Source organism: Felis catus, chromosome C1 (genome assembly GCF_018350175.1).
Source record: "Felis catus isolate Fca126 chromosome C1, F.catus_Fca126_mat1.0, whole genome shotgun sequence".
NCBI lineage: Eukaryota > Metazoa > Chordata > Mammalia > Carnivora > Felidae > Felis > Felis catus.
The window spans coordinates 93,186,992-93,205,520 of record NC_058375.1 but is presented as its reverse complement, the minus strand read 5'-3'; the positions used below and the strand labels follow the sequence as shown (position 1 = coordinate 93,205,520).

At 40.6% G+C, this 18,529-nt stretch overlaps 1 protein-coding gene across 3 annotated transcripts in view; it reads left to right on the top strand.

The window, feature by feature from the left end:
• SORT1 (sortilin 1) overlaps positions 1-18,529 on the top strand; it is a 68,123-nt gene that overhangs the window by 6,192 nt on the left and 43,402 nt on the right. For all 3 annotated transcript variants that reach the window (XM_023258962.2, XM_023258961.2, XM_045033251.1), the window contains exons 2-3: positions 16,730-16,789; positions 18,228-18,301. In XM_023258962.2, coding sequence (XP_023114730.1) covers positions 16,730-16,789; positions 18,228-18,301 — 134 coding nt within the window. The remainder of the gene's footprint in view (positions 1-16,729; positions 16,790-18,227; positions 18,302-18,529) is intronic.

The following is an 18,529-nucleotide window of genomic DNA, read 5'->3' as shown; positions in this document are numbered from 1 at the left end:
CTGGGGCTTTTTTTTTTTTTTTTTTTTTTTTTTTTTTTTTTTTTTTGTCCTGACTGCTTGTATTTGAAAACAGATGGCCAGGGGGCCTGGGTGGCTCAGTCAGTTAAGTGTCCTACTTTGGCTCAGGTCATGATCTCACGGTTTGTGAGGTCAAGCCCCATATCGGGCTGTCTGCTGTCAGCACAGAGCTCACTTCGTATCCTCTGTCCCCCCTCTCTCTGCCCCTCCCCTGCTCTCTCCCTCTCTCTTTCTCTTTCAAAAATAAATAAATTAATAAAAAAGATTGTCAGCTTACCATTAGTATACTCAGTCCTGTGCTAGTTAGAAATGTATGTGTGATTAATTGACTTGATTTTTTTCATCAGAAGAAATGTATGTTTTTTTTCCCTTCTAGGGCTTGAGTACTATCTCTCTCTTACTTGCTTTTGTTAAGAGTTTTGTTCTTCCTGTATTACCTAAGAAACTAAGCTCTAATATTGTACTTAAGCCAATTTGTAAGTCTGTTCAACAGTAAGATCACCCTGAAGAATCAAGAGAATTGAACTGGGAAGAAAAATTTTGATGAACCTCATACTTCCCAGACAAGATGACTCAATCAAATGTCTATCTGGTACATACTATTTGTCAAAGGGATTCAAATTACAGATATGTTGTATACAAAATTCAAAAGAGAGATCTCAATACCCAGATTTGAGACCTTGTTCTGCTGCTTTATAGCTATGTGATTCATGGACAGTCACTTAACTTCTGTGACCTTTATAAGTTTATAAACTAGATAAGCAGCTTTAGGATTATTTGGAGGGTCAAATATGAAGTTCTATCAAAATGTTTTGTTAAACGTATTATGTGGATGTCATTCATTTAAGCACTTACTAAACTGTATAGTGGAGTTCAGGCCTGTGCATCATCACAGGTAAACATTAAAGATATCCTCATTGGTGCTACTTTAAGGGTTTAGGTGTTCAGAGATGGCTTGATGAGAGTTTGGAAGAATTTTTGAAGAAGGCTTGACCACTACAGTGCGGTGGTCTGGGAAGGCCTCCTAGATGAAGAGAGAATCAAGGTATGGAGGTGATTATTAAGGAGATCTGTAAAGGCATGATGGAGGGAAATCCAACATATGCTCAGGGAATGGTCAATGGAGAGATGAGGAGTATATCTAAGCTTTCCAGAAGAACATATAGAAAAGTCAAAAAAAGGTAGCTCTTGGGCAGGGATGAGAAGAGGAAAGAGAGGGGGTGTCTGGGCAGGGAATTTTGTGTTGGGACTTACATCTTTTAGTGCTAGAGAGGGGGCTAGAGGTGGAGAAACCAGAGGTGGAAATGGGGAGCCAAGAAGAGTTATCCTTTTTAGAAGTCGACCATTGCTGTGGTCTTGAAGAATGCGTCCAACAGGAGAATGGAATAGAGGGCAGTGCAGACCACCTTTTATACTTGAAGTGCTGAAGGTTCTAAGGAACACTCCTGGACTCCTGGACCTTATTGGAGGAGGATGTGACCCAAGGCATGAGAAACCCAGGAGCTATAAGACGAAGCCGAGGAACAGATTTCTCTGTTCTGAACATTTGTGAACAAGCATAAGGGTGAATTCTTGCTGATAATGTGCTAAACAGTTTGAATCATAGATTGTTAGGCTAATTAGCTGGTCATATCTCTTTTACTGATGAGGCTAAATTACTTGCATGTGGGCCAAGAACTGAGAGTAGAACACAGATGTCCCAACGTGGTGCTACATTTGGAAGTATTTCATAGAGACATTTTAAATCAATGCGTTTGCTTTAGGGATAAGGCAAGGTTATAGACCCCTGATGTAAGTCATATAGTTATGAATTCTTCTCTGCTCCTTAAGGTCATTGTACCCTCAGCAGAACTCAATTAGCCTTTTTATTTTTTATTTTATATTTGTTTTTGAGGACAGAGACAATGTGAGTGGGAGAGGGGCAGAGAGAGAAGCAGAGAGAGAATCCCAAGCCGGCTCCGCGCTTACAGCACAGAGCCCAACATGGGTCTTGAACTCACAAAACTGTGAGACGATGACCTGAGCCAAAACCAAGAGTTGGATACTTGACTAACTGAGCCACCCAGGCACCTGTCAGCCTTTTTAAACCTCAGTTTCCCATCATATAAAATGGAGCATTATCAGAGGCTTTGAAGAGAAAATGTTTTGAACACCTTGAAGTACCATATATGTGTTGTTTATGTCATTTCTTAATAAGCCTGTTGATCTGTTCTTGAGGCCACAGGCCCAAATGTCAACCAAATGATCCTGATAAATACCAACTCCAGGGGAACACGTGCATAAGCGGAGATACATGAGATGAGGTGGTTTTATCACTTGGCAGGGTTGGGTGACAGGCTTGGGCGGGGGTGGCAAGAAGGAAAGTGAGTCAAGATTGGCAGAAATATGAGAAGCGTATGTGTTCTTTTTATAACCTTCATGATTACATCAAAATTTTAACTTGTTAATATGATCGACAGTTTTTTGAGGCAGTGGTTAGGAGGGAACATGATCTCAGGTCAGACCTGGCTGGATTCAAACATCAGTGGTGATCATGGGCAGATTAATCTCAGTGAACCTTAGTCTTTTCGTCTATAAAATGGGTAGACTACTCTCTGTGTCTTAGGGTCATTGTGAAGAGAAAATGAGACATGGGATATAGTGTGTATTCATTATCATATCTTATAATGATTATTTCCACACAGCTTCTGATGCATTCCAGTTAGATGCTCAAATATTTGGGTATGCACTTAACTTTTTTTTTTTTCATAGCTGTAATATTCCTAAGAGAGTTATTATGGCTACTCACAGGAACCAAATCTGGATTAAGAAATATGTACCACCTATGTCCTTGGACTTGGGATTTTAAGAAAAAGGGTATAAGGTGAGAGAGAGATTATTTGACCAAAGTGTCGTTCCTGAAGCTATGGAAGATGAAAGGGGGGAAGTCATAATCCCACCATCATCAGCTACTGGCTCATTGGGTTCTATTAATTTCAAGTATATATAGCTATTTACTTATAGTTTTAAGGAATTCACAATTAGAACAAATAAGACTACTTATCATTTCATAGCTACTTCTCTTTCATTAAGCTTTAGTTTATTAGAGTTAGCGTCCATGGTTTCAAGTTGACAGCCCTGAAATGGCACCTTGCCTGTTTCACCCTCATTTGGTAACTGAGCAGCCACTGTTAGCTTTGCACTGTGCCATCTTCTGTGGACTTTTAAGAAATATTAACGAGATGTGATCAGCACTTCTCAGGAACTTTGCCGGGAAGCAGAGCAGACCAGAATGTCAATGGAATTATTTTTTATTATGTGCATATCTCTTTAGGCTAACATTTCACCACTTCCTGGCCTCTGTTAACCCTCTGTTCCAGTTAGTGCGACCTTTTCACCAGTCCCTTGAGCTCATCATGGGCTAGGCTGCTTCTCCATCTTTGTGCGCGTGGCTTTTCTTCCCATCTGAATGCCCTTCTAGCTCTAGGTGCTTTCTTCTGTTCTTTCCTACCACATTTAACTATGCCGTGTGATCTAGCACTTAACTGTAGTATTCTGTCTTGTATTCACTCTCATTTATTAAATTTCTTATTCCCCACATTATAAACTTCTTAAAGGTAGGAGCGATACTTGCACGATTCTTTCACCACGTTTGCCTCATACAGTGCTGGGGGAGACTGCAGTGTGTGGTCTGGAGTCAGGAGTTTGAATCTTTGCTCTGTGGCTTACAAACTCTGTGACTCTGGACAAATGACTTAACCTCTTTGAACCCACTGCTTCATCTATAAAGTAGTAGTGCGTTATATATCATAAGCGCTCAGTTAAACTTCAGTGCCATTACTGGTTTTCTGTGCTTAACAGTCGCTAATTGCCCGCCTTCCAAAACTTAGGCATCGGTCCTGGGAAGTGATGGTGAAACACAGCAGACAAGATCCCTCCTTTTATGAACCAGCAGGACAAAAATGAAAATTAAACAAATACATAATTATAAGTACAGTAACTACCCACAAGAACAAAAGTAACTACAGGAGAATAACTGACAGAGGGCCTTTTACTCTGGGGGCATTAGGAAGGACTTACTGAGAAATTATTTAAATTGATACTTGAAAATGAATAGAATTTTATCAGGAGGAGTATCCCAGGCAGAGAGAACTATATGTTCAAAGGCTTCAGGCTGGAAAGAGCTTGGTATGCCCTAGGATCTGGAAGAAGGCCCGTGTGGTTGTAGCAGAGGCTGTGAGGGTTTAGCCCCCACCTGTATTGGGGAGTGGCTGGCAGCTGGGACCCATCCCTTATCACTGTCTTGTCTTCGAAGTGGGACTAGGATGTAAAAAGTAAATGCTAACTGTTTTGAAACTTAGCTCATTTATTGGGCATAATCAGAATTGAATTATCTCATAAAAGTGAATTTTTCAAAAACTAAGCCTATCCTTTTAAATGCTAGAGATTTTTTGTTTTTGTTTAATGGAAACTCTTCTAAAATATTTCTCTACCTTCTTAGTCAATAGTTTGACCCTGGATCATTTAGGAAGAGATTAAATTATGCTATCCCACCACTCACATTATTTTATTTTGTTATTTTATTTATTTTTTTTTAAAGCATTAGAGTTACTTTTATTTGTACCCCCCACAATACAAGTTCTCCAGGTACTAAGGATTATCAGTAAATGTCCCTTCAGTGGTTGACCACAAAAGGCTGAAGTTCTTTATAATATAGTACAAGTCATTTTTGATTTTCTCTCTCACATTCAATGTAGAATCTATCAGCAAATACTGTATTTTCTGATTCCAGACACACTTTAAATCCATCTACTTCTCTCCATTTCCATTGGCTAGCACTCTATTTCAAGCCACTGTAATCTTTCACCCAGATTCATGCAATTGTCTCCTCATTTGTATCCTCTTTTTCATTCTTGGTTCTCTAGTCTATTTGCTTTTTTTTTTTTTAATTTTATTTTTTTTAATTTACATCCAAGTTAGTTAGCATATAGTGCAACAATGATTTCAGGAGTAGATTCCTTAACACCCTTACCCATTTAGCCCATCCCGCCCTCCCAAAACCCCTCCAGTAACCCTCTGTTTGTTCTCCATATTTAAGAGTCTCTTATGTTTTGTCCCCCTCCCTGTTTTTATATTATTTTTGCTTCCCTTCCCTTATGTTCACCTGTTTTGTCTCTTAAACTCCTCACATGAGTGAAATCATATGATATTTGTCTTTCTCTGACTAATTTCACGTAGCATAATACCCTCCAGTTCCATCCATGTAGTTGCAAATGGCAAGATTTCATTCTTTTTGATTGCCGAGTAATATTCCATTATATATATACCACATCTTCTTTATCCATTCATCCATCGATGGACATTTGGGCTCTTTCCATACTTTGGCTATTGTTGATAGTGCTGCTATAAACATGGAGGTGCATGGATCCCTTCAAACCAGCACACCTGTATCCCGTGGATAAATGCCTAGTAGTGTAATTGCTGGGTCGTAGGGTAGTTCTGTTTTTAGTTGCTTTTTTTTTTTAATTTTTAAAAAATGTTTATTTATTTTTGAGAGAGAGAGAGACAGAGACAGAGACAGAGCACGACCTGGAGAGGGCAGAGAGAAAGGGAGACACAGAATTCAAAGCAGGCTCCAGGATCCGAGCTGTCAGCACAGAGCCCGATGCGGGGCTCAAACCTACGGACTGGGAGATCATGACCTGAGCTGAAGTCAGATGCTCAACCAACTGAGCCACCCAAGCGCCCCTGTTTTTAGTTTTTTGAGGAACCTCCATACTGTTTCCCAGAGTGGCTGCGCCAGCTTGCATTCCCATATTTTGTTATTTTTTTTAAATGTTTATTTATTTATTTTGAGAGAGAGTGCACGAACAGGGGAGGGGCAGAGACAGAGAATCTCAAACAGGCTCCACACCATCAGCACAGAGCCGATGCAGGGCTTGAACCCACGAACCCGGAAATCATGACCTGAGCCGAAATCAAGTCGGACGCCTAACTGAGCCGCCCAGGTGCCCCACCACTCACATTATTTTATTAAAATTTTTTTTTAATGTTTATTTATTTTTGAGAGAGAGAGAGAGACACCGAGTGCAAGCAGGGGAGGGGCAGAGAGAGGGAGACACAGAAACCAAAGCAGGCTCCAGGCTCTGAGATGTCAGCACAGACCCCGATGCGGGGCTCCAACTCATGGTCGGTGAGATCATGACCTGAGCTGAAGTTGGTCGCTTAACCAACTGAGCCACCCAGGCACCCCTCACATTATTTTAATATGGTGTGGCATTCATGCCCTCAAGAGCTGTTGAGAATGTGGAGCTGTTTTCTCCCCTTTTGAACGGCCCGTTGTCTGTTCGTTGAAGTTTACTTTTTTTCCTACAGAAGTGATAGACCCCTTGCAATATCCTGTTCCTCTTTGCTGCTGATCCTGTCTTGAGATACACTATCCCCCAAATTTTATTTGCTTCTTTTGTAAACTAAGAAAATGGATTCCTAATGTTAGACCATTTTAGCAAATTGACTTAGAGTGATGGTCTGCAGGTTTATCTTAGAGGTCAAATGCATAGATTTCTACTGCACAGACCCTGGCACCAGAAGTCTCCCTTGCTTCCTTCCAGTGAGCATTCGGCTCTTTGGGGCTTCTGTGTAACGCAGGTTGCTGTTGCCCACCCCCCACCCCCCCCCCCCTTTGCAACACTAGAGTGTTATGGAGCAGGCAGCTGAATTTGTTTGTTTAAACAAACACCAGTGGAAAAGCAAACTGAGCGGTTAAATTATTGATGAGTCATAGAATCTTAAAGAACTAGCAGAAATGTCACTCCAGCCCCCTTGCCTTGGTGGTGAAGTTAGGTTGTGTCGCTCACGCTCCACACAGCTTTCAGCAGAGCTGGAAATAAAATTCAGGTTGAATATTATCCCATTGCTCTCCTGTGTATCATCCTGCCTTGCAGAAGACTCTGAATAATTGAGTAGGTATGAAAACTTGTGTAATATTTGGTGTTTAGCTGTTTCATTTCTAAGAATAGTCTCCATGAGAACTGGAACATTTGTGATCTTATTTTTAGCTCATGTTTTATGATCCTTGCAGCGCCTTATTTAACAGAACTGAATTCTGTTAAGATTTTCTCTCTGCCTGCGAGAGCATCACCTAAGTTGTGTTCCAGACCTCTTTTGGACATCACTGTGTCCTTTCTGTCCCTGTGTTCCCTAGTTGGGGTTTGGAAGCCTGAATCTTAAATTCCCAGCTTTTATGGAATCACCAGGGCCTTGCCTTTTTATGTTATTTCATTTGATTCTTATTATTCCAGTGAGTGAAGGAGCATAATTCAGTTTTACTCTGGAGGAAATGGATGCCCAAGAGACAAAATAATTTGTGCCTGTTTTTCCAACCAGCTAATAACTGGACTGGGCTTTTGCACCCACTTTTGTGGTTTTATTTTCACTATTACAGGCTGCCGTCTATAGATTAAAGGTCGAGCATGTTTCGCCTTCATTTTTAGACTTCTGTAGGAGGTGTGTTTGGGGGTATAAATGCTCCACAAGCACAGAATGTGTATTATTACTTCTGTTTCCCCAGTGCTCCAAATAGGGCATGGCCCATGGTAGACACACAGATGTACTTGTCACAAGAAGGAATCTGTGTGAACGATGCCATCATGGGATTCATTCCCTCGTTTACTAGCCAGAGAGATGGTTCCTGATGGCAGGACATTTGGGTCATCTGCAAGTGCCTTTTCATCTGGGCCTGGCCCTGTGAACCTGACCCACACTTGGTTGTCCAGTGTTGGTTCTTCCAGTATTTTACTTTTGATTAGGTGTGTAACTAAAGACAGGCAGAAGTTTCTCATTACCAAGTGGTTGTTTTTTTGTTTTTGTTTTTTTTCCAAGCTACAGTGACCGTCAGGACTAACTTTAAGTTCTCCAAGCTATAGCAACAGTAATTAGGCTTCTGGTTTAATTAGATGTGAAGACAAAGTTCTCCCCCCTGAAGAATGTTGTGGTTTGTGGCCTTTCTCTTTTTCCAGGTGGAACTAGCAGTTGGCCACAGGACCAGAGAAATGGACATTTGTGGTAATTCATGGTCTCTAAAATGTGTGGACCTCAGGCTTTAAAATGGTAGGCAATAAATGCATGGATAAATCTTACCGCCAGCTCTCAAGGTGGATGTATTTCAGAGAAGGTGTTACGAGTTGTCCCTTACTCTCTTAACATAATGAATCCCTGAAAACCAATTTGGTTATAAATGCCAGCCAGCGATTCCCTGCTGCCCAGAGCTTCCCTACTGGGGGCAGTAAACGGCTGTCAGTACCATCTGGGACACTAGAAATCACTGTTCAACAGGTGATGAACAGAAGACTGTGAGTATGTCAGTGAATAATGATGTTAAGATGTGGTATTAGGGAGTCTACCTCAAATCAAGACCACCCATGTTAGTGTGACAGGGGGTCCGGGGTTCTCTGACCTGTCCTGTAACCTTCTGTTACACCCCATTAGCCAGTATTAATAGAAGAATAAACTGATATGTTCTATGTGTACTTTTTATACCACCCTTTTATATGTTCTTTCTTCAAAATAAAAATAACTTCTATAGTTGTATGTTTAAAAGTGATTCCTGATAGTTGGAGGTGGGGTGGGGAGTAATTCAGTCAATCCAGAAAAACTATAAAGAAGTATCACCATAAATTCTACCACTTAGAGACAGTTGCTGTTAAATTTTGAAGGACCCCCTTCCAGATGTCTGTTATCCATTAATACGCACACAGGATTTTATACACTATTCCATAACTTGCTTTGTACTCAACACGTTAGGAATATTGTACCTTGCAATGTCAGTGACTACCTGAAACATTTTCAGCAGCACCTGGTATGTTGTTTTATTGCACACCATAGCTTATTTAACAAAGCTTTAATCCCTCACCTAGAATATACAGATGCAGTGATAGTTTATGGGATTGTTATATGGATTAAATGATAATGTGTGAAGATGCTTTGCAATGGAGATGGCCTGTAGGAAGTGCTCAGTAGTTGTTAGCTGTGGTAAACACCCAGGTACAAACACATCTTTTGTTAAGATGTGTAATTACCCCCTATGATAAATTCCTAAGATTGGGTTTGTTGGGTCACAGGGTATGGGCATGAGTTCTGATTCACATCACCAAGCATCTCTTCAGAAAAGTGGTAGCAGTTGATATGCTCCCATGGACAGTGCACACAGGTGCCTGGTCTCCGTGCCCTCACTGGATAAGTTCTGTTGAGCTTTTCTGGAAGGTGGAAACGCCATCACATTATTCTTCTTTGATTTCCTTTGGATTACTCGTGAAATTGAATAGCTTTTCATATGTTATGAGCTGTTTCCTTGTCCTTTGTAAATTGCTTGTTTGTGTCTTTTCCCTATTTTCTTTTGAGGCCTTTGTCTTTTTCTTATTGACTTGACAGCTCTTTTCTATAGTAACCCTTTGTCATGTTGCAAATAATTTTGACATTTTTCAAACTTGCTATGTGGTATTTTTGCCATTAAAATTTTTATATAAAGTCAAAGTAATCCCTATATTATGTTACGGGTTCCATTTTTTGTATCATTTTTTGTAATGGTCTTCTCGTTCTGAGATTAAAAATAGTCACTCATCTTTCTAGGAGTTTGATTATTTGACTTTTTGTATTTAAATCTTGGCTGTATGTGGAATTTATTTGGGAGTGGGGTTAAGAAGGGTTTTGGGGATCCAGCTTATTTTTTCCAAATAGCTAGTTTTTCCATCACTTGTACCACTAACTTGAAATGCTAGCTTCATCATACACTAAAAGAAACCTTGTCCAGTCTTGGACTTTGTTTTGTTCCATTGATCTGTCTTGTTCCTGTGCCAGTAACTGTGTTAGGAGATTAATAAGTCTGTCTCTAGAAGTAGCAAATTTCATGCTTACCTGCTCCTGATAGAATCAGACTGACATTTTACATAGCCAGTCTTAAACTGCTTCGTTTCTGAGCTTCCTTCTGTAGGGTATGATTAAGTAATCTGAATTACTGTATTTACTCTGTGGTCCCACTGGATACTGGTTTTTGGATTGCTCATCACATAGATAGCATTTTTACATGGTTTCCCTTAATTTTGGCCTGCTTCTAGATTGTACACTTGGCTGAGTGCTTAGCAATATGAAGTGGCCAGATCATGTTCTCTTTGTGCTAAATAATCTACCTCTTAGGCATACTACTTTGGAGCAACACAGCTATTGTTTTCCAGAAATAAAACATGCTTCAATTCTCCCCACCTTCTCCGTTTCAATTGTCAGGCATACAGCTAACACGTAACATCGTTTTTGCAACAGTGCTTGAGGTAGACATTCCCTCTACCTTCTGTTGGCTGGACTTCTTGACTCCTACATGTTTTCATATGTTCAGTATTTTAATATTGTGGGCTATTCATTGGTAATACTGTTCTGAAGGTTTGGGGTTTTCTCCTCTTAAAGGGATTATTCTGCCTTTCACTTCTTTATAGCCACAAAGCTTTGTCCTCGGCTCATATTTCTTTTATTCATCTTAACTTTGCTTTGATTTGAACAATTGAGCCATAACTTATGGGTTGATTAAGTTCAGCTGTATATACCATTGGAAACCTTGCCTATTTGAGCACGTAATCTTGTGGCCTCGTCTCTGTTTTCTTTGGGTATTTCAAGCAGAAGTACTTTTCTTCTCACATTTCCTTTTCCGTATTTTTATTTTCCTTCTATTCTTACCATAACTTGTCTATCCTGATCTTAAAATTCTTATTTATTTTAACAAGCACTTACAGCATCTACTGCACACTCAGTACTTTACTATAGATGGTATTAATGTGCTATCTGTGTTATCCTTTGAAATTTTTCAGAATGCTTACACGTATCTTTGTGTGTGTTCTACCGCGCAACAACATTCCCGTGCCGTCTTGCTATTGCTTGTATCTGCTCCCACCTCTGTAAGCCCTGCTTAAATCTCAGTATGCAGACCATTGTTTCTTTGTACTCAAATGTTTGGATTTCTCTTCTGTGTAGTCTACCCCTGGCCAGTGTCTCCAAACACTTTGATGTGTTCAGGGCATCTTTACCAGTTTGGGCCATATGGAGTTGATGCTAACTATAAAGGGAAAGAGGAGTGAGGTCCCTATTGTAGGTGTGAGCACCCAGGAACATATCCTAGTGGCCACAGTGCTCTGGCTGGCAGAGGTGTAGGGAGAAACCCTGTTTAGCCATTATTTACTGAAATGTTGGCAATCATGGTAGAAGGAAGATTACGCACAGGTCAATAATGTTGGTAGCAAGAGTTTGTGAATAGACTTTTATGAGGTATTTGTGGAGCACTTAATACATATAAGACCTTGTGCTATACCTGATGGGTAATACCAGATCGCAGTGCCTGCCATCTAAGAATTCCTAGCGTAATTTGAGAGGCAACCAGATATGTAAATAGTTATAGTACCAGCAACATCTAGAAGTGCTGTGAGAATAATATCTAGGAAGAGATCATGTAAACTGCGATAAGTAGGAACCAGAATGGTTGGTTTTACATGGAAAGGTGGGATTTTGCACTGGCGTAGTCCTTCTCTTGTGGCTGTCAAGAAGGAACACCCACCATACAGTACTGAGGGGCAGTGAACAATTTCAGAAGAGAAGAACCTTCCTTTTCTAAAACCTGCATTTAAAAAATATTTTCAGTGGGTATAGAATTCCATCTTTACAGTTTTCCCCTAGTTCTTTAAAGATGCTGATCCACTGGCTTGCATTGTGTCTAAGGGGAAGTCTACTGATTCTTTGTTCTTCTGTATGTAATGTCATTTCTTCTTCTGAGTGCTTTTAAAATTCTTATCACTGGTTTTAAACATTCTGAATAGGATGTGCTTTGGTGTAGTTTTCATTGTGCTCCTTCAGCTTGGGATTTGTGAGCTTCTTAGCTCTCTGGGTTGATAACTTTTCATTAAATCTGGGAAATTCGGGGCTCTTTATTTCTTCAGGGTTTTTTTCTATTCCCACCCCCCACATCTTCCAGACACTCCTATTACATATATATTAGGTTACTTGAAGTTCTATAGCTCAGTGGTGCTCTGTTCATTTTTCCGGTCATTTTGGCTGTGTCTCACTTGGATGGTTTCCATGGGTAGGGCTTCGAGTCTGTTCGTGTCCTCTTCTGCAGCGCCTCCTCTCCTGGAGATGCCATCCAGTGTAATTTTCATCCCAGACGCTGTAGTTCCCATCTCTACAAGTCCAATGTCAGTCTGTTTTGTATCTTCTGTGCCTTTATTTAGCATGCTCAATCTACTCTCTCACTTCTTGAACCTGCGGAGTATAATTACAGCTCTTTTAATGTCCTTGTCTATTCTATTATCTGTGTGATTTCTGGGTCAGCTTGATTGATTTTTCTCATTATGGGTCCTGTTTTCTTGCTCCTTTGCACGTCTGGTTTTTTTGATTGAATGTTGGATATTGTGAATTTTATTTTCTTCAGTGCTAGATATTTTTATATTCCTATAAATATCTTGAACTTTGGTCTGGCACATAGTTAGGTTCCTTGGAAAGGGATTGGTCCTTTTTTGTTCTTGTTTTTTTTTGTTTTGTTTTGGTAAGCTTTTAAGGCAAGACCAGAACAGCATTTAGACAAGGGTTAATTTTTCTTCATTGGTGAAGTAGAGTTTTTCCAAGTATTCTCTCTAATTCCTTGTGAAATATGAGGTTTTCTCCTTTGGTTGTTGGGAGCAGGAATTATTTCTGCTCCTGGGTGAGGGCCACATATGGTCTCCTTCAGTCCTTTCAGGTGGATCTTTCCCTGGTCTCAGGTAGCTTCCTCACACGCATGCACTGATGAGGACTCAGCTGAAGGCTTGGCAGGGTGGTTGGGAAGCCTCCATCTGTAGATCTCCAGAGTTTTCTTTCTGTCCAGCTCTTGCCTCTCTAGCACTCTACTACTGAACTCCAGCCTCTGTGGCCTCCCCAGACTATCAGCTCATCCCTTCAGACCTCTGCGCTCTGCCTGAGTTTCCCTCCCCTGCACTGTGGTCTGGAAATTCTTCCCATACAGTAAGCCAGGGAGGCCTTTATTTGTTTCCCATGTCTCTGGGATCATTGCCTTGAGATCCAGTGTCTTGAAAACTATTGTTTTACATATTCTGTGGGGGGTTTTTTTGGCGGGGGGGGGGGGGGTTGTTTCAGGTGGGAAGGCAAATCTGGACCTTGTGACTTCACCTTGGCCAGAGGCAGAAATCCTCTCAGAACATAACTTTACAGTTCATACTCCTTCCCATCATAGAGAAATTAAGTGGGTCTGGCCTTTTCACTTCATCATTGCCCTTTCAGAGCTTTACAAGTAGTTCCTTTTTTTTTTTTTTAATGTTTTTTATTTATTTTTGTGTGAGAGAGAGAGAGAGAGAGAGAGAGAGAGAGAGCGTGCGCGCGCCAGCAGGGGAGGGGCCAAGAGAGAGAGACACACAGAATCTGAAGACAGGCTCCAGGCTCTGAGCTGTCAGCACAGAGCCCCATGCGGGACTTGAACTCACAAACTGTGAGATCATGATCTGAACTGAAGTCAGACGCTTAACTGACTGAGCCACCCAGACGTCCCCACAAATAGTTCTTAAAGAAAATGAATTGGATGTTTTGAGTGCTGTCCATATGCTATGCAGTATATTAGTTCCTAAAATGAAGGTTTTGTCCCTGCACGACATGGGCTTCAGGTCTAGTGAGGGAGGCAGACAAGGTTCTTGTTGCTGTAATTAAAAGTAACACATATTTTGAAACATTTTAAGATGCCACTGCAACATAGGGTGACATATACATTGTACCAAGTGTGATAAATGATTAACCATATGAACTGATGGCCTTTTGCCAACACTTGTGAATTCTGTCTCCTAACCATGACCAGGTTGCCCACCCTTTCCTGGCCATCCATAATTTTTCTCTCTTTGCAGGAGTAGGATTGTATCTGTGCTCTTGGTCCCCCAACGCTCCTGGATCTGTCTTCTTTCCATATGACCTTTTCTTTCCACCTGAGGTTTGATCTGTTGTTAGATCTGATTTCATTTTTGTCTTTGACTTTCACTAGAATGAGAATGTTAAAGACTGGAACCTGGTCCTCATACAGGATGAGAAATAATTCCTGTTCCCCCCAAAAAAGTTAGTTGCTTCTGCCATGGATGGATGGGTGTTTTTCAATGAGTGTATGTGTTTTCAAAAGTAAAATGTAATTGGTTATTGGGAAGGGAAGAGAGGGAAGGTTAAGGGTAGCAGAAGACCACAATTATAGTTAATAAACCTGGCCTGTATTTCCAGAGGAACTCTTTGGATGATAAATGAGGTCAGCCATCCTTTGAGTTGTTCAGGTGAAGCTGGGAGTTGCTAGTGATAGCTAATAATCCTCCTTCTTCTGTGACTGGGCAACAGGAACATGTGAGTAATGCATTGACTAGGTCAGGTGTGTAGAGCTTTGTCTGAAAAGTGAGAGTTGTAGATCATGATTGGCTCAAGACTAACTATACTGTGGCCTGATCAAGATAGCCAGGACTCCGGTGGTGGAATTTTTCTTGTATCCTAGTCAGTTGTGGGGGCCAGAGCCTTCCTTGGAAAGATAGCCTATGTTTAGATGACTGTGAGGCCATGTGGTCTTTCTGGTGCCTGTGGTAGCTCTGGATATTCCTGTTCCTCAAGGAGCTCATTGATGTAATTTCAGACACTATATTCTCACTCAAGAGAACATGCTGTCTTGCTCTGTGTGCAGTATCTTACAAGACACATTGCTGTGTCAGTTTTTAAGCTTCTGGTTCCAGATGTCTCTAGCAGCCCTACGTTTTCTCAGATGCTTGGCCAGCTTACATGTATGAATGGCCTTTCTGTTCTGCAGAGGCTGTGAGAAGCTCTGCCTGAGCATTTGAGAGTTAACCAGCATTTAGTCAGGCCCTCTGTGAGGCACTGATTGTACAAGAAATTGTACAAGAGCTTCTGCTGACTTCAAAGGTACTTACAATCCAGAGGGGAAATAGCATAGGTGAATTCAGAAGCCCTTTCAGGAGAACCACGAAAGAAAATTAGAAGATAAGCAAAACAGTTAGTGTTTTGAGTCCTGTCTCTTCAGACCTCTCTGTTGGGGTAGCGGCTTGAGTGACCAAGCGGCTGGCCTCCCACCATTTATAGACATGTTCTATTTTGAGACTGAGTTGGTGGTTTGGGAAGGACGTATAATCATTTTCAACAAATGCTTATTGAGTGTGTAAAGTATCGTGGTAGGCATAAGGAATACCAACAAGTATAAAGTTATAGCCTCTGCTTCTAAGGAACTGCTCATACTCAGAAAGGCAGGGCATGCTTAAGATGAAAAAACTTAATAAGATATATGTCTTTGTAAGAGAAAAGCACATAATTGTCACCATTTAGTAGAACTAAATACTAGACTAATTAACTGCTCGGAGAGTGGGGCTTGAGGTGGTGGGGCATGTGGCAGAGGGAGAGGAAGTATCTTCACTTTTTACTATACATCTGCCCTGTGAACAACATGGGTTTGAACTGCATGGGTCCACTTACACGTGATTTTTTCTGATGAGTACAGTACTGTATATGTATTTTTCTCTTCCTTATGATTGCCTTTATAGTGTTTTATTTTCTCTAGCTTATTTTATTATAAGAATATAGCATATAATGCATATACAAAATATGTGTGCATCTACTGTTTATGATATTGGTGAGGCTTCCAGTCAACAGTAGCCTATTAGTAGTTATGTTTTGGGGGAGTTAAAAGTAATATGCGGATTTTTGACTGTACCAGGGGGTCAGCACCCCTGACCACCCCCCACCCCCCGCATTGTTCAAGGATTAACTGTATATGTTTGTGTATGGTTGGAAATTTTTACCAAGTGCCATTGTTGCCTTTTTGGAATTCTTTCTTTTTCAGTTAAAAAATGATAGAAACTAGTAGATCATACCAATAATGTTAGCCTTGAATATCTCTGCACGATAGGGTTACAAATGGTTTATATTTTCCTTATCATACCTCCCTACTATTGCCTACATTTTCGATAACGGATATGTATTATTTTATAAAGAAAGTATTTGAAAACCAAAACCCTAAAGCATCTATGATGATGATTATAACTATAGTCTAACATGCTTACCATATCTTGGAATTAACACACCAGCTTTCCCTTTTCTTTCTCCTCACTCTTACCACGACAGTTAAGATTGTTCTTCTATCATAATCATCATCATCATCACTAAATAAAGGTGAAGTAGGGCATTGGCTCTTTGATTCTGTCCCTTGTCATTTTGGGTCAGTGAGTTAACCTAGGAGCCAAAGGAATCCAGCTATTAACTGCTCAGCTGTACTGTGAAGGCTGCCTTGAAAAATGTAAATTATGCTGATTGGGTTACAATTATATCTGTCAGTGTGGGCTGTGATCTCTTGTTTTAAAGCATCCTAAGAATACTTTCTGTATCTTTATATTTAGTCCTGTTGGAGAAAGCAATTAGATTATTCCATCTCCCCATCTGGTACAGTAAGAAAACTCATCTGCTTGGCTTACTTTGTATGAGAGAGAATTAAAATGTCCAAGTTGTTTGTAATTTGGGTTAAGTAGTTCAGTCCTGTCTCTCCCAAATTTTGTTCTGGGAATCTGTATCCCCTTATAATTATGAACTGAATTACTTTGAAAGTAATAGTGTTCTGAATTATTTAAGGAAGTCAAAGATCAAAAGACAGATGTCATTTCTAAATGAATTTTCTTTTTCCTTGTAGCATGTGTTTGATGATCTCAGTGTCTCAGTATCCTTGTCCTGGGTTGGAGATGGCACTGGGGTAAGTAGTATTTTGAGTCTGTTAATTCAGCGTAGCAAGAAGATGTCGATTTTAGGAGTTTAAGCAATGAATGTTGTTACTTCCTGAAATAGTCTCCAACTTCAGTTGCAGAAAATGCATGTTTGCGGTACCGACTTTCAGGACGATGATTGGTTTGGTTTTGCTTTAGAACTGGAAGCATCTTGTGACCGCCTTCTTCCATAATAGGAAGATAGACACCATTTTAGTCTCTGGTGGCTGCTTGGCATCAAGATGAGCAAGAAGAAGAGAGAGAAAGGAGAGTGCCATGTGCTGAGACGGGAGCCTCACAATACTTGGGAAAACCCCTGTGTAGAAGCGGAAAACTGCACATTGCACATCTTGGCATTTTTCCTCCAAACTGTATTGTTCCTGTGTCCTTTCCCACAGTTAGTGTTGAAGGACTGTGGCGCCCATGGGCTCATGGTTGCTCAGCTCCCTCTGTTGTCCCTTCCCCACCACAGAGAAGCCGCTGCCAGGATCAGGGGCGTGAAAGGAGAGTTCTTTAGCCCCTTATCCCTGCTAGTATAGACAGTCTCCCAGTAGGAGGGTGTGCTGAGGGTGGCCTCAGGTCTTGAATCTAGGCTTGACGTTACCTGGCTCTGTGCCCTGCTGTCTGAACAAGGTCAGGGACCACAGCTCATACCCTCTGGGATTCTGGTAATGTACGTATCGTAGCATTTAGGCATGTGATGGCTATATCAGGAACCAAAAGAAATAATTTTGATGTTGAAAAGCAAGCTACAAATTACTTACTGTAATTAATTTTAAAACTTCTGGTAGACTGTCTCTTTAATCATGTCTTAGTTTCTTCTAAAATTTGGGTTGTATGCCAATTTCCATGATTTATCCATTTATCTAAGAGAGTTGGCATCTCCAGGATTTCTTGTTACATGGCTACCTGAGACTCCTTAGCCTGTTGTGCTAATCTGTCAGAATCTTCTCTCCATGCATATTTTTGTCTAGAAAAATAGTTACTTAAAAAATTACCTTCATGGAGAAATAACAGCAAGGAGAAGAAGGAAAGGACAGATGTATATGACACCGTGACTTCTATTAGAGCGCCCGTACGATTCTAGGCTCTGTAAGCAGGAAGAGAGATGATCTTTACCTGAGAATATCTTACAATAATAGAGATACAAAGTGGTTAAACCCTTCCTTTATTATAATGTGTAGTTGATTACTTTTGCCTCACTGTTACAAGTGTATGTGATGGGACCATTTCAACAAAATGAGTTGAGATCTTGAATCATTGTGAGCCCTAGTAACTTGGTATGTCTTGGTTTTCTGATATTAACAGTACAGGCTACTACAGACCAGGGCTGTTGGCAGCCTCTTAGATGTTGATTTAATCCCATCACATGCAGACATGTAATTAGACTATCTTTCTTATTGACTGCATGCTTTTGTCTCTTCCCAGATCATTCTAGTCTTGACTACCTTCCATGTACCACTGGTAATTATGACTTTTGGACAGTCCAAGCTATATCGAAGGTGAGATGTATAACATGTGGCTGGGGCATTGGCTGAGTAGCATATCTACTTTTATAGACTTGATGGAGTCTCAAAGCTGATTTAAAGGATCTTCTAGGCATCTTAAATTTTCACCAGACTGTCACACTCAGCACACTGAGTGCCTACTTAACGACCTGAAGAAATATGAAAAGGGATCTAGTTCCAAGGAGATTAGGCTGACATAATTGAGTGGCAAAACAATAAAGG